Genomic DNA, 17,004 nt, shown 5'->3' on the forward strand with positions numbered 1-17,004 from the left:
AGTCTCTAAAAGGACGGGGGGGTTTATTAACTCTGGAAGTCAAGTATGCGGAGTATCAGATAAACATTTTTAAGTTTTGTAATTTGTAATCCAAAATGTTTTGCTTCAGCTACACAATTTTCTGATATTTGGAGTCGCTAAAAAAAAAACAAAACCTGAATTCTGAGGACTGCATTTAACTAAGTATGTTTAACCTTGAGGAAGGTTTGTCCGAATCTTTATCACATAATGCTTTGTAAAAAAAAACTCACTTATTTTTTCCTTCTGAATAAAGTGCTCTTGTAATCTGACATGCTTATAGATTTTTCACAGGTCTCATTCTCACTTTCTAATTCCCACCATCAAGGGTTCAGTTACATGCCGCCATTGTGTACACAAGACCTCGGTTTTGCATCCCATCCAAATGACACTGTTCCTTCCAAGGCGCTCCATCCTGCTTTGAAAAGACGAACTTTCTCAGCCAACACTGTGAGCTAACCAGAGACCTACTGGTTAGCGGGCCAGCATCTTACTCACTGAGCCACCATGCTACCCCTCATGAATATATACTATTCAAAAAAAGTAGGGGATATTTGATTTTGGGGGCATAATACTAAAATATGCAAATGACTACGAAAAAAGTCACTATAGAACCTAACAGAAGAAACATTTCCAGTTACATGTGACGCCCAAACGCACCAATAGCTACCGCATGGAATGCAGGTGATGCTTGGGATCATCATGGGGGTCCAACCCAAGATTTGCACGACTCTGACTTTGAATGTTACAGTCATTGTGGCATTGGAAACATCAGTTTAATTGTTTTAGTGACCAGAAAACAAATTTTGATATGCGTCGGACAGACGTAGGAGGGTGTGGCGTCGTCGAAACAAGGGCTTCCAAGACGTTAACGTCATCAGACATGATCGATTTGCGGGTGGTTCTGTTATGGTGTGGGGAGGCATCACTGTTGCTGGAAGAACGGCTTTACATGTTGTTGCAGGGCGTGTTACAGGCCAGTACTACCGGGACAACATCTTGGCAGTCCATGTTGTGCCGTTCGCACAACGTCATGGCCGCCGTTTCATCTTCCAGGATGACAACGCAAGATGTCACAGGGCCAGGATCGTTACAGGTTACCTCCAACAACAGAACATCACCACATTACCTTGGCCAGCACTGAGTCCCGACCTCTCCCCCATCAAGCATGTCTGGGTTACGTCAACAACGTCCTGCCAATGTCCAAGAACTTGCTGCTGCGTTGCAACAGGAATGGGACAATCTGGACCAAAATGACCTTAGACGTCTCATTAGGAGTATGCCACGTCGGATCAATGCTTGTTTGCCAAACAGAGGAGGATTTACCCGTTACTGACTTGGTTGTGATGCTGTGGTAACTTTGCTGTTTGACCCCGGGTATCATTTTACCCTTATAATGGTCAGTCTGTGCCTTACTTAGTCTAACGATCATTTGGAATAAATCGATGAATGTGAACTTCATTTCATTTTGTCATTTGTTTCTTCGTCAGTTTCATTAGGTGACTTTAATAACACTTAAAAATCAAATATCCCCTACTTTTTTTGAATAGTATATATATAAATTTTGCCATTATTGCAAAGATTCTACATATTGATTAGGGCAATACAATAACTATCGAAAATTGTTCAAACTGACAGACATATTCATATATTTAATCTGAACAATGCATCTAAATTTCAAGCATATCACCAAGGTGATAACTCTACCAGAAGTAATTGTTGCAACTCCATCTGGCATGAGCATACATATCTCACTATTCTGCACATTAGATAGAAATTTCTACAAGATCCTGTGATGGCTGTTTATGGTTTCTTAAGGGCTATGGTCACACAGAAGACATAGCTTTAATCCTGAAATATGGACTATCAAAGATCCAAGTCTTTCATAGTGAACAGTTTGGATTCTGTCTGACACACCAAAGGTAATGGGGAGGTCAAGAAACTATTGAGGAATATATAGAGTGTTGCTCAACTTACAGCCAGTGATATCTAACATAAACTGCTTGGAATATTATGCATTTTGAATTAGAAAATTAATATATTACTGTTGGAACATTGCTAAAATTTTATTTACAAATCACAATCTACAGACTGCATTCTTTTTTTGAACCGAAAGAGAAACAGTATTTATTACATTGTTCTTACTCCTTTAAGTCACGTAAATTGGCATTCTTTCCACGAAAAAGTATTTTTTACAGCAATATATCCAGATTTAAATTAAAGATATAACAAACACACAGCTTGAGTCCCTATTATTATTGATAGTCCTAATACTTGTATTAATCAACCGACAAGAACCGTGTCTTCATCAGGAAAGACGTATTCTGGTATCTCTAAATTAAGTGGAGCTGGACCTTTTCGTATTCTACCAGAAGCATCATAATGTGAACCATGACATGGGCAGTAATATCCACCATAATCACCAGCATTAGCAATAGGTACACAACCTTAAAATAAATATGTTTAAATATGATTAATTAACACCAAATATGATATGTCACAAGCGGTCCATAAGGGCTATAACATTTTTCTTCTTGGGAGCAATGAAATGGTAAGTCCTACAGTTCCACTCCCATTGGGCTAATGACGACAATTCTGGGAGCATTTACAAGAAGCTAAAACTAAACAATGGCAACAACCTATGAAGTAATTATCAAAAATATCTGTAATTAAAATATTGTGAGACCTCACTAAAATCCCACAGATCTATGTGTCCAGAATAGCCTTGAAATTGGCATTGTTTACTATGTAAGCCCAGAATAAGCACGATGTGGTTTATATCTGTGTTTATGATACAATACTTCTCTGAACCATGGCAAATGGTAGCTAACAGGTAGCTTCAGGTTTACTGGACCCAGGGCTGGTAAGAGAAAGCAATGACTGTTTTGCTTTGTCTTATATTTTTTCATTACACGTGGCCTGGTCACTGAGTCTTGACACACACTAATTTTATTTTATTAATTCGCTTGTGCGTAGGAGTATTTAGCTGTGGAAACCAGAAGACCTGGAGTAAACCCACAAGGTTGGACAGGTGACCCTGCTCCTTGTCACGTACAAGCGGAGAATCAAAACCAGGCCACTTGACTCAAATGACAGACATTGTGATTTTACATGCATGCGTTAAACAATTAGACCCCCCCATTATTAGAATAGCAATAGGCACAGTAAATTGACCAATCAAATTGCTAAGCCTATGCTGAAAATTCTCATCATCGAACTTAATCAAGGTTGTGATATAATGAATCTACTGGTATACTCTGAGTTTCATCACTTTCACCCAATTCGAACCAAAGTTATTGTGCTCCAAAGTCTCAACGAATCAAATTATTTATCTCTGCTTAGCCTTAGTGTAAAATGCACATGATCGAACACTGTCATGACATTCACCTACACCAAGTTTGAACATTCTACTCAATTGCTTATCGCTCTGCTTACCCTGAGCAGAAATTGCTCATTATCGAACTTAGTCAAGGTATTGATATAATGAAACTATCATGACATTCACCTAATAATCACCTACACCAAGTTTAGAATTAGGAGATGGACAGAACCATTTTAAGAGTTCCCTACTTTCTTCAAAAGGTTGTGGACAACTATTCATATTTTGGGTACATAATACATATCATATATGTTACCTAAATGTGTACAGACGCCCAAAAGAATTAACCACTCTTCTTTCTGGACACGATCATTGTCATGTTGAACATCTCTTAACTGACTTAAATCTACAGCTTGTTCTGCTGCAATTTCTTCAGCTGTACGATGACGAACAAACAACGGTTTTCCACGCCATTTAAAGGTGGCATTCTTTCCTTCAGGAATATCTGTTAATTTTATTTCTATTTTGGCCAAAGCTAACACATCAGCTGAAGCACTCATTGAAGAGACAAACATTGTAACTACATTTTTAGCAGCATATGCAGTGGCTACACTACCAGCTGTAATAGAAAACATAATTAATTGATTTACAATGCATGTTGTTTTGATGATGTTAAATTAATAATTCAGCCAAAAATTCTGTATAATTCAAAACATCAGGAATTTGGTTATCATAATTTCTGATCATAGATTTTTGTCATTTATCTTTATGCAAATGTCTAGTCGAAATATAGCCAATTAAATCTACTAAAAATTACATTTTATAGGCCATTATGGTACATAATACATTGGTTGTCAGGTCATTACTGATATTGTTCAAAGGAGCTAAAATGCTATTCTTTGGCAACTAGATATGGACACAAATGGGTCACAACAGATATTATAATGTAATATGAATATAAACTGATTTACATTCAATCGTTACTCGTTTTATTTTAATTTCTAATCAGTTATGTTATGCGAAATACCCGAAGCGTCTGATTTGAATGGCAGTATTTGGCGTCCGGTTATTCCAGTCTACACCAGTAGTATTCTCCTACATAGGATATGTTCATCGAGTTGCTTCGTAGAACTGGCGCTCGAAAACATTCTGGCACACGATTCGAGTGCCAATTTTAAAAGTTTCGTTCTGTCTTAAATATTTGATATCAGAAGCCCAACTTTTCACGGTAAGATAACATCATATCAATTTTGATTTGAATTGACCAATAAGTTGTGTTTGCAGTGTCAAGACTGTGGATGATATTGAGTTAAAGAAGCTACAAATGTAAGTCTCTAACTCAATATCATCCAAAGTCTTCGACATTAAAAACACAAATTATTTGTCAATTTAAATCAACATTGATGTTGTGATCTTACCGGGAAAAGATGGGCTTCTGATATCAAATATTTAAGACAAAATAAACATGTTATCACTGGTACACGAATCGTGTACCATAATGCGTTTCAGTCCCATTTGTAACAAGGGATTCGAAGAACGAGGCTAGATATATTCCACAAGTCATGTCAAACATTGACACCATATTCTTATCTGGAGAGCATGCTCAATAAATACTGTGTAGACTGGAATAACCAGACGCTAGAGATTGCCATTTGATTGAGACTTCTGGCATATTTCGCCAAACATAACTGCTTTGAAATTAGAGTAAAAACAGAAACGATTGAATGTAAATCAGTTTATATACATTCATATTACATTATTATATGTGTTGCGACCCATTTGTATCAATTTCTAGGTCCAAAATATTAGCGATTTAGCTCCCTTAAAGACTATCCCTTTAAAGAACATTCTAAAAGCGATCCGTAGTGAATATTCACTTGGTTGCTACAATCACTGAAACTGATGATTTTGGAGAAATATAATTAGCTCAAAATATTAACTTTCTTCTTTCTGCAAATTAAATTTTAAAACATGGGTATTTAAAATGGTACGCAAAGGCATAAAATGTGTAAAGATGGGTTGCCAGGCAACAAAACATACGCCCACAGCAGCTAAATCATCTGGGCAGTCAACAAGAGTTGTTGCATATTTTTGCTTTTGTCGGTAATGAAACATTTATAATAATACACTAAAATCTGATTTTAGAGTAACAACTCATTAAAGGCTCAATACCACTCTTGTCGTAACTGAATAATACATGTATGTCCTAATCTTTATTCTGGTCAACAAATTGTACTATTTTAGAATATTTCAATTAATTGATGATACAAATTTCATCTTAACACACCTTATTTAAAAATTTTGAAAAATTCAACATCATGGTTTGAAACGTCTAACGTAAACCTTTTCAAATGAAACTTCGATTTAAAATTTAATATTTTCGAACCCTCTGGACAAGTAAAATAGGATGTAATGGATAATTTACACAACAGGTAGGACACTTAAACATCTAGTACTTAGATAGAGATATTATTTTTTTTTCTGGAGCTTTCAAGCCAGCAAGAGTGTAATTGTCCCTTTAAGTAATTATCAGAAAATCATTAGAATTTGTTTGGCCAATGCTAATGTTTAGTATACAAAACATTTTATATCAATCCAAAGTCAATCGAAACGATTATATATAGGTGTAAACACGGTGTATAAATATAAAATCAATCAGATAATAACTATGGTCATAAAGCATCCACAAGATTTTTCAAAGTGATCCAGGGTCATAACTCTGGCAGTAATAATCGGAAATCGTTGAAAATCAATAGGCTTCTTGGTCTGATGACCTTAAACACTGTGTATAAATTTAAAGTCAATTGGATATTAACTTTAGCCACAAGATTTTTCAAAGTGATCAAGGGCCACAACTCTGGCAGCAATTATTGGAAATCATTGAAAATCAATAGGCTTCTTCATTTGATGACCTTAAACACTGTGTATAAATTTATAGTCAATTGGATATTAACTTTAGCCTCTAGAACGTCCACAAGATTTTTCAAAGTGATCAAGGGACATAACTCTGGCAGTAATTATCGGAAATTGCTGAAAATCTATAGGCTTCTTCATCTCATGACCTTAAACACTGTGTATAAATTTAAAGTCAATCGGATATTAACTTTAGCCTCTAGAGCACCCACAAGGTTTTTCAAAGTGATCAAGGGTCATAACTCGGACAGTAATTATCGGAAATCATTGAAAATCAATAGGATTCTTCATCTCATGACCTTAAACATTGTGTATTTCAAGTCAATCAGATATTAACATTAACCTCAAGAGCGTCCACAAGATTTTTTAAAGTGATAAAGGGCCATAACTCTGGCAGTAATAATCGGAAATCTTTGAAAATCAATAGACTTCTTCGTCTCATGACCTTAAACACTGTGTATAAATTTAAGGTCTATCGGATATTAACTCATGACCTTAAACACGCCAGACGGACGGATGGGGACGACGACAATACACAACCACATTTCAATGTGGGCATTTTAAAAGCACCATTTTGCACGCGCTATCATTTGAACTTTTAAAGGTCAGTCATCTTGCACAAAGTTAGAAGGCTTTCACCTTATCTCTGTCAAACAAATTGGAACATTCTAATTGCTAGTTTCCTTTTCTTACAAATTATTGCAGATGTGTTTCAACAATGAATAATTAGATGTACATGTTACCGGTCATTCAAGTATTTTTTTTATTCATTCATGGCTGACTGTAATTCTTTTTATTTGAACAATTTACATGTAACTGTTCATCAATAACTTGATCTAATCAAAAGTTATCCGAAGTCTAGCCTTTTGATGATATTTGATAAACAGCAGGAATTAATGCAATGCAAATGCAATACAAAAAATATTTTACGAATAACAAACCTCCAATAACCATGTAAGTAAAAGCCCTTCTGGATGATGCAGATTCACTTGTTGATTTATTAGAATCTTTCACGGCATCACGTCTATAATCTGAAAAATCTGGAACTCTGAGGTCAGTGTGTGCAAGTCGTATCTGTGCTGTAGCTGAAAGAAACAAGCCAACCGTGAAGCTGATGTCTGCCACCTTAATGTCAAATAGATAGGGGGTGTGACAGTTTGAATTGACTCACAGTGGGTGTTTGCTCCTGGGCACTTGCACATGTCCAAAACTGTTGTTAGCGTTAACAACGAAGCTACAACTACTTCAGGTGGTGTGAGATGGTTCCTGATCACTGATCAGTTCAGGAAAAAGTAGGCCTATTACGTATTTGGTTGAGTTTTGTCATTAATAAATATACTTGTTATCATGGTTAGCTGTTGTTTTAGTGATCAGTAGTTACACGATCAACGGATCTAAGTTGATTGGCTTGAAATTGATAGTTCTATCGTCCATGATCTGTTGTCGTTAAACTTTTTGATGTTTAATAATTAACTATTTTGTAGATTGAATATTGGCCTTTATATGATTAGGATTTCTCTGTATCGTTGTTATTATAATTTTGTACTTCTTATTAAAATTTTTACAACTTCACAATATAGCCAGCGGCTGAAATATAGCCCACTTCAAAATCTATGATTTTGAATTACTATTTTATTTAAATGTAGCAATTGTGTTGTAATAGTTTAATATCAATCTCAATATCTGCAAAGATTCAGACTCAAAAAATATCGAAATGTAAGCGAATCTACCGTTTAAATATAGAAGACGCTCGCGGGAAAATATCGCTCTGATGTCACGCGTCCAGAGATTTTCCATCAACACAACTTGCTACGGCTCACTAAAAGTCACTATATTTGTGAATCCGTGCCTTAGTCAATTTGTATTTCTACTTTTTATCGAAATAAACAAACTATAGAAACTCGAAACCCTATCTTGAAATAGTAATGTAAAATTTAATATTGGTAGATGATAGTGTAGAAACCTATTTGTTTGACCATAAGAAAATCTTAGGGGAAATCCTATCATGGATGCACACTGTGTCCATACAGTTTGAGCTGACTCCTACAACAGCACATGCACTAAAAGGTAATCACACACCACCAGGAACCATCTCACACTGTAGTCACAGGGGACACTCATCGCATTTTGAGCCGAGCCCGAGGGGAATTTTTGACAATAACACTACAACTTTCAATTAAAACTTACAGTTTGGCATAAAGTCAACGGTATATTGTCATTGTGTCTATATCGATATAAATTATTGTCATAGAGTTGAAAAAATTGTGGATTTGGGTAAATCATGCTACACACCTACCCTTCCGACAATCCAAGTCCTTAGTTACTATACTTGTAACGTTAAACTGTGTGTTTAATGTTACAATTGATACAGTCTAAGAATCCTTACGCAAGTTCAAATAGGTTCTTGTCAACACATATCATTACAGTTTGTATTGGAATAGAGAGAGAGAGAGAAATGGGGTTTAACGTCCACTCGACACAAACTAGGTCATTTCAGGACTAACATATGGTTTAATTTTATTTCAATAATTCTCTTGCGCGTAGGGGTCTTTAGCAGTGGGGGGAAACCGGAGGACCCGGAGAAAAGCCACGAGGTTGGACAGGCGACCCTACTCCTTGCCACGTACAACCGGGGATTCGAAACCACGCCAGTCGACTCAATGACAGACTTTATGATACAACGCGCAAATAACCATTCAGCCATCCAACCCCCCCTGTATTGGAATATGTAATTCTATGACAAATAGTGAAGACTGGACCACTAAAATAGTTACCGAACAGTTTTTCTTTGTGGTTATGCGTTCTACATTTGCATAGCGATGTTTCTTGTAATGACGTATTACACACAAGCCGCCATGACACCAGCCAGTTGAAATTTCGCGTAGCAGTTGGGTTTCATCAAATCATATAATTATGCGGTAAGGCTTCACCTTTATTTCAATAGGAATTGATTTATTATATGTTAAGCTAGGTGCAGTACTGTTTTGGGCCAGTTTAGGTGTAAATTAAGGGAGCTATAGGCCAGTAACCTTTTAGTAGTGATTTCACTAAAAAACTTGCGCAAAGGAACTCTGTAGGACGGTCCACTACTGTGGCTGGAGTAAGGCTGAAGACATCAGTAGTGGAACCATTTCTATCCAAGTCCTGTGAGTGATCAAGCAATCATTACTCAGACATTACAAGAAATTAGATAGCGTCGGATCAGAGACCGTTCATAAAGGTGCCAGTGCCGCACAAGTGCATTTTTTAATATAAAATTTCTGTCAAGAATACTTACATGCGATTCCTGAAGTAACACGCATTGCCCCTTTCCCTGTCAGAAGTGACATTGAATAACTTGTTAGGGCGGCTTTCTTGGCAGGAGGTACAAGATATTTTCCAACATTTGGAGCAACAGACTTTACTACTGGTTTCGTAACATTGGGAACTATTAATGAGACGGCCGACATCATCGAGGTTTTCGGAACATTAATCATTTTTGGTTATGTTTGCCCCTGTCTAACATTTACGAAAAGCCGTGAAGAAGGTCATTCACGTAGGAACAACGTGCGGTCTAAAGTCGCAAATATTTACGAATTCTTGTTTGCTATTTTTTGTAGTTTATTGGTATAATTTCTAAACTATAAGAACTATGTCTAATTCTTAAACACAAAAATGTCCTAATAATACACTAGCCATTATTTTTATTGTCGTAAATTGGGAAAGACAAAACGTCCGCCCCAAAACCACAGCACAAATATTATGTATGTTGTGTCCGGTAGGTTTGGGTGGTCGATGTGTATACTCTAATGCGTGTGAAGTGGCGTATGGTTTCGACTCCAAAGTACATGGCATAGATTCAGCCCTTTAATATAGGGTTGTTTCAGTCCATATATTATGAAAAAAAAGCATAGCAAAAAACACTAGATTTAATTTAAATTTATATATATAGTTAAATCTCGACTTTTGTGCAAATTTTTCACTTTTAATATTTAAACTAAAAATACAACAAAAACTCAATATTTAACATAATATACATAAATATTTCTTGATTTGTCTCCATTTTCATATTTAACATTTAGCATTGAATATTAAGACCAAAACAAGAGATTTGATGATATATAAATATTTAGCTAAATATTTAGTTAAATGTATAAACATTTAGCTAAATATATATTTAGTTAAACATTTATATATTTAATTAAACATTTATATATTAAGCTAAATAATATATATTTAGCTAAATAATATGTATTTAGCTAAATAATATATATTATTACCTAAATAATATATATTTAGCTAAATAATTATATATTTAACTAAATAATTATATATTTAGCTAAATAATTACATATATAGGACGTCCTCATTGCCTTGATCTGTGCGAACGGCACGGAGTACCGCGGCCGTGATTCGGGTTTTCAAGTTCGTGGTCAGCTTCCATTTCTAATTGCTAGTAGGCCTATTGTGCCGAGGCTCACGTGTCGCTTACGATAATAGAAATATTGGCGGGACCACAAATATATATTTAGTTACATATTTATACATTTAGCTAAACATATATATTTAGCATGATATTTATATATTTAGTTAACTGTTTATATATTTAACAAAATATATATATTTAGTTAAATGTTTATATATTTAGTAAAATGTTTATATATTAAACTAAATGTTTATATATTAAACTAAATGTTTATATTTTTAGCTAAATGTTTATATTTAGCTTTTTTTATATATATATATATATATATATATATATATATATATATATATATATATTTAGCTAAATGTTTATATATTTAGCTAAATGTTTATATATTTAGCTAAATATTTAACTTCAGATTTTTCAGTGATTTAGTATTTAGCATTTATACCTACGAATAACAGCACATTTAGCTATATATTTAACTAAGCGATGTGAAGTCAAGACATAACATTTAAAGTTTTTCATAGACTAAAAACTCGACTTTTAGCTACAATATTTTTGATATTTACATATATGCCATTTTTGTTCTAATATTTATCTAAATATATATATTCGGAGTTATATCTAATGTTTTTTTGGTATAAAAAAAATTAAATAATTATTTTACAAACGGCGCCCCATAATATTATATATCAAATATAATAATACCACATTTTTCTTGATTTAAAGTACCGGTAGCTAAGTCTCTAACTCAATACCATCCAAAGTCTTCCATATCGAAAACACGAATTATTTGTCAATTTATAGCAACATTGATGTGATCTTACCGGGAAAAGATGGGCTTCCGATATCCAATATTCAAGACAAAATAAACATTTTAAAATTGGTACACGAATGGTGTAACATAATGCGTTTCAGCGCCATTTGTAACAAAGGACTCCAAGAACGAGGCTATACATAATATTCCACAAGTCATGTCAAACGGTGACCTCAATGACGTAGATGAGAGCATGCTCTATAAATACTATCGGCGTAGACTCGAATAACCAATCAGACGCTAGAGATTTCCATTTGATTGAGACTTCTGGCGTATTTCGCCGACAATAACTGTTTTGAAATTAGAGTAAAGACGGAAACGACTGAATGTAAATCAGATTATATACATTCATATTACATTATTATATATGGAAGTTCATCCAGATGTTCTCGGTCAATGCAGGGATCGAACACCCGACCTCCAGGCTGGCTTAACATCCACTCGTTGCAAACTAAATCATTTCAATAATTTGTTGGCACGTAGTGGTCTTTAGCAGTGGATAGAAGCTGGGGTATCCGGAGAAAACCCACAAGGTTGTACAAGCGACCCTACTCCCTTGTCATGTTTAAGCGGGGAATCGAAACCACACTACCTGAATCAATGTCAGACCATGTGATTTCACGCGCACGTGTTAAACCACTAGACAACCCAATCCCCATGTATGTTGTTGTATATTGTATATATCGGTACGGGAAATTTGTTTTATAATAGGCCTATAATAAATTAAATTGTTGTAGCCTAAGGTGGGTTTTTTTTGTTTTGTTTTTTTTATCAGACATTTTTGGCAGATAAAATATCCCAGTTGGCGGAAAAAAATATGAACATTTTTTTTTATATAAAAATTAAAAATTATTGTCCATTTTGACGGAAAACAATGAAATACAGTGTGCGCCCTGATTGCGCGTATTCAAATGTGACATGGAAAACTGAGACCACAACAACTTCCGAGGCGAAAAGTCGCTAATAGCGTGGTGTGTTAATTTCCTAATTTCTACTTTTCGAGTTGCATTTTGCTTGGTATGCGTGTTGGCGCCTTCTTACTGACATCAATAAATACAAAAATATGACTAAGTCGAAATTCATAATTTCTACTTTTCGACTTTCGCGTAGGCGAAAAGTAGAAATTATGAATGGTAGTTATAGGCTTCCATACGAAACCCCCATACCCCGCAACGATCGATTGGTTGTTTTGGATTCAGGTAAGCCACCTAAGGTAGGCTATATTGGACGACATTTAAGTTGTAGTCGGATTCGGTTTGTTACCTAATTCCCATCCGTCGGCTTTTCGGGTAGAAATCATGGAATAAGCTTTATTTTGTAGGTTTTGGTGTTTGATTACAAAAAAACAATGTTGACATTTTTTCTGAGTAGGTCTTCATAGTATGGGAGGCCATTATTTGAGGGTAGCCATTTGCGATAATATTCCAACTTATTTTATTATTTTCACCTTATTTATAATGTTATCGACATATCAACTGTCATTTGGCAATGTATTTATTTTGGCAGGGTTCATGACTATACTTCAGATTGTTTTCCATCATTTCAGTATGATATTTCCAAGATGGCGACCATTTTTGGCGGAAAATCGGACGATGTGCTGATTTCGATTAAGTAATAGTGCTTCGTGTCAAAATATATGTTTTCATGGCCACAGATTCCATTCCTGACATTTACAACCTTGTAAAATGATCACATGTTCATATACTTAGCATATTTCCAAGATGGCGGTCAGTTTTGGCGGGAAAATAGGACCATGTGCTGATACTGATTAAGTAATCGTCGTTGGTGTCAATATATATGTTTTCAAGGGCACAGAAGCCATTTCGGTTAGTAACAACTGTGTAAAATGATTATTTTGCACATTTACAATATGACGGCCATTTTTTTGGCGGGAAGATTGAACGATGTGCGGATATTGAATAAGTAGTCGTCTATGGTACCAGGATATATTTTTGGAGGAGCAGATTCCATTTTTGCCGTTTACAACTGTGTAAAATTACCACATGTTCACATATTTAGCATATTTCCAATATGGCTTTCATGTCGGGCGGGGATTCCGTTTACGTAGTCGCGTTTTTGTGTCAATATTTGTTTTTCGGGGCCGCAGATTTGATTTCTGCCATTTACAACTGCGTGAAATGGTGGTATGTTCACACATTCAGCATATTTTTGTTTGTGGCAGAACGTTTTCTAAACACATTATACTGTAAAGGTTTCTGAATCCAATTCTGCTATGTATAAGCTTGTAGCATGTTCCTGGAAGCCTGTGCCGAGTTTACCCATTAGGTATATTATCCAACAATGTTGTAGTTGAACTCAAGCGCAATATCATTCCACATGTTCGTTCTACAATCATCTTGGAAGTCAGTTGATAACATAATGTATGCTATGAGGGCTTCTTAGCAAGTATTTCATTTACAGCCACGTCCCCACCACTATCGTCCACGTTGCTGCCAGGCTGCAACGAAGCTCCTGGCCTTATGCTTGCTATGCTGTTACGACCTTTATGTATATATAGGGAAGATACTGAGCCTCGTACATCAGCTCCAGTCTAGCACCCAAAGAGGAAACCTCAAGAAAACTATGAAATGTTCTTGATTGCTTGACTGTTGGTTGTTTTCTGCTTTGAAAGTGAATGAGGACGGGTGAGCATGGCACAGTCTCTATAATCTATAAGCGTGACGAGAGAACGCCTTACGCCTGGTAGGCATGTCACTGGAGTGTGGTGAGAAAGTATCCCGGTCTGACTGATAACCGCGAGATCATGGTGGGAACACTTTTCGCGCAGCCAGATCTTGGCCATGAGCGTTGAAAGGTCTTGTAGTAAGCGCTTGGTGTGGTCGTTGCAGACGCATGATGGGCACGTGGCGTAAGCACCACGCTGCCGCTATGCTCTCTTTGCCTTCATGCCAGGAATAGGCTTTACTTTCCCAGGAAAATCGATGATAAATAAATTATTATTATTATTATTGTTCGATTTATATAGCGCTTCATTACACGTGAAGTGTTTCTAAGCGCATATCACAAACATATACTTCAAACACACAGAAACAATCAAAATCAGGAGAACATAATTAAACACAGCTGCCTGTTAGGCGCTATTATTCAAAGGTTTATATCCAACAAATCAACCGGCTAATCTCTATATTGAACTCAGTCGAGGTATTACCTGATGAACACCTACACCAAGTAGAGTTCAAAAATAAAAAACGAAGTTTAAAAGAATCAGCTTCATTAACAAAAATTAAACAATCAAAAACTAAACAGATAAATCAAATTCAAACGAAACAAATAAAACAAAGAAAATGAAAAGAGCAGTTCATTACCATTCTACATTAACAAAATAAAGGAAAACAACTTGTGAAATTTTTTTCAAAAAATAAGAGCAACGTAACACTAATGTTAATACTTTTTTAACGAACATATCATAAATATAATTAATTTTACCTATAATATCTATTTCAGAAATCAGACTTTATTTTGCAAAAAAAATAATCCAAAGAGTTGTGTACGACCATTATCAATCACTTCATCAAAACAATGGCAAATACCTTAGAAGAAGCACCCCAAAGACATGGTCAATCTTACCACCATTCTTATCCAAATTTTTGATTTGCGGAAGGTGGGTACCAGTGCCATACAAAAGACCCTATTTCAAATTCCCGCGCTTTCAGATTCTTATCATATCCTTCTTTTTGACGTGAATGATATATACTTTAACTTTAATTTTCAACAATGAAACAAATATATTTACACTTTGACTTCCATGAAGTTTAAACCAATGGGCTAAAGCAGTCAAGATATGAGAGGTACGTGTGGATATAATAAAAGTGATTGGTGATATACTTACAAGAATACAGGATATAATAATCGTTCTATAAGAGCAGCTATACAAGAGAATAAACGACAATCTAGTTTAATATCATCTGGTATCTGTAATAACTGACTAAAATATTCCAATCTCTGGGCATTTACAGCATTTATTAATACATCATTTAGCGCTTTCTCTAAATCCTTATAAAGTATAAAATAAATGCTAATAATGTGTTTAGAAAAATTTCCACCATCTTGGAAATATCCTAAATTGGTGAACATACGAACATTTTTCGTAGTTGTATATGACAGAAATCGAATCTGCCACCAAAGACAACTACTTAATCGAAATCAACCCATCGTCCGATTTTCCCGCCACAAGTGGCAGCAATATTGGAAATATACTAAATATGTAAACATGTGATCATTTTACAAGGTTGTAAATGTCAGAAATTGATTCTGCGTCCCCGTAAACATATAAATTGACACCAAACACGACCACTTAATCAAAATCTGCACATCGTCTCATTTTCCACACCAAAAATGCCCACCATCTTGGTAATAGGCTAAGTATATGAACATGTGATCATTTTACAAGGTTGTTAATGTCAGGAATGTAATTTGTGACCCCGAAAACATATATATTGACACCAAACACTACTACTTAATCAAAATCAGCACATCGACCGATTATCCCGCTAAAAATGGGCGCCATCTTGGAAATATCATCATGAAATGATGGAAAACAATCTGAGATATAGTCATGAATGCTACCAATATTAATACATTGCCAAATCACAGTTGATATGTCGATAACATTATAAATAAGGTGAAAATAAAAAATAATTTGGAATATTATCACAAAATGGCTACCCTCAAATAATGGCCTCCCATACTGTGAAGACCTACTCAAAAAAAATGTCAACATTGTTTTTTTGTAATCAAACATCAAAACCTACAAAATAAAGCTTATTCCACGATTTCTACCCGAAAAGCCGACGGATTTACATTAACGATCGGACTATTGCTGGAATAGCAGGAAAACGTTTGCGGCAGTTAAATTTTCAAAATTGGCTCCGGACAGTCCCGTCTCCTTGGACTATAAACGATTGATTGGTTGATTGGAATTCGAGTCAGCCACCTATAAGCAGGGGCGGATTGGGGCCGGAAACCAGCCCGGGCTCCCGTGTCGGAGCGGCCCCTTTTACTGACCGCGGACCTCGGACGGGGGGGCCGGGGGCTTTCCGCCGGGATAATTTTTAAAAATGAACCCCAAATATGCGATTTGGTGGCATATCTGATTATAATCTCTGTCAAATAGTATATCTCATAAATCGATTAATTTAGGCCAAAACCCCGACCTGCAAGTAATTTACAACCATCAATCTGTGAAATCATCATATCGTCGTATTATGCAGTATTCCGAATTCCGGCCCACACCCAGCACACCCGGCCCAGAAAGTCTATAGCCCATTCCAGACTCCAGTGATGGCGTGGCGGTCCGTTAAAGCCACCGGCCACATACAACATGATCATCATCGCTCCATGGCCGGTACCCCCCCCCCCCCCCCCCATAATATAATGTTCAGCAGAAAAGGGTTTTTTTTTTTAGACGAATTGGACAAAATTATTTTTTTCAGTTTTTTGTTCGACCGGCCCTTCGGCCCGATGGCCCAATCCGCCGCTGCACCTAGGTTAGACTATATAATATCAGAC

At 35.8% G+C, this 17,004-nt stretch overlaps 1 protein-coding gene across 1 annotated transcript; it reads right to left on the reverse strand.

The window, feature by feature from the left end:
• Positions 1-2,069: 2,069 nt before the first annotated feature.
• Positions 2,070-9,809, reverse strand: LOC126815156 (cytochrome b-c1 complex subunit Rieske, mitochondrial-like). Its single transcript, XM_050540709.2, has 4 exons — positions 9,528-9,809; positions 7,192-7,335; positions 3,654-3,956; positions 2,070-2,465 (listed from the first exon to the last, which is right to left on the reverse strand). The coding sequence occupies exons 1-4, from the start codon at positions 9,724-9,726 to the stop codon at positions 2,302-2,304; spliced, it is 810 nt and encodes a 269-aa protein (XP_050396666.2). The 5' UTR covers positions 9,727-9,809; the 3' UTR covers positions 2,070-2,301.
• Positions 9,810-17,004: the final 7,195 nt, after the last annotated feature.

This window comes from Patella vulgata, chromosome 3 (assembly GCF_932274485.2).
Source record: "Patella vulgata chromosome 3, xgPatVulg1.2, whole genome shotgun sequence".
NCBI lineage: Eukaryota > Metazoa > Mollusca > Gastropoda > Patellidae > Patella > Patella vulgata.

Bases quoted from the DNA above. Each gene is read 5' to 3' on its own strand.
- LOC126815156 (XM_050540709.2), bottom strand. From the start codon at position 9,726: ATGATTAATGTTCCGAAAACCTCGATGATGTCGGCCGTCTCATTAATA. The intron at 7,336-9,527 runs GTAAGTATTCTT...TGTTTCTTTCAG, and splicing joins TGTTACTTCAGGAATCGCAT to CTACAGCACAGATACGACTT. The intron at 2,466-3,653 runs GTAACATATATG...ATTTATTTTAAG, and splicing joins GGGCGTCTGTACACATTTAG to GTTGTGTACCTATTGCTAAT.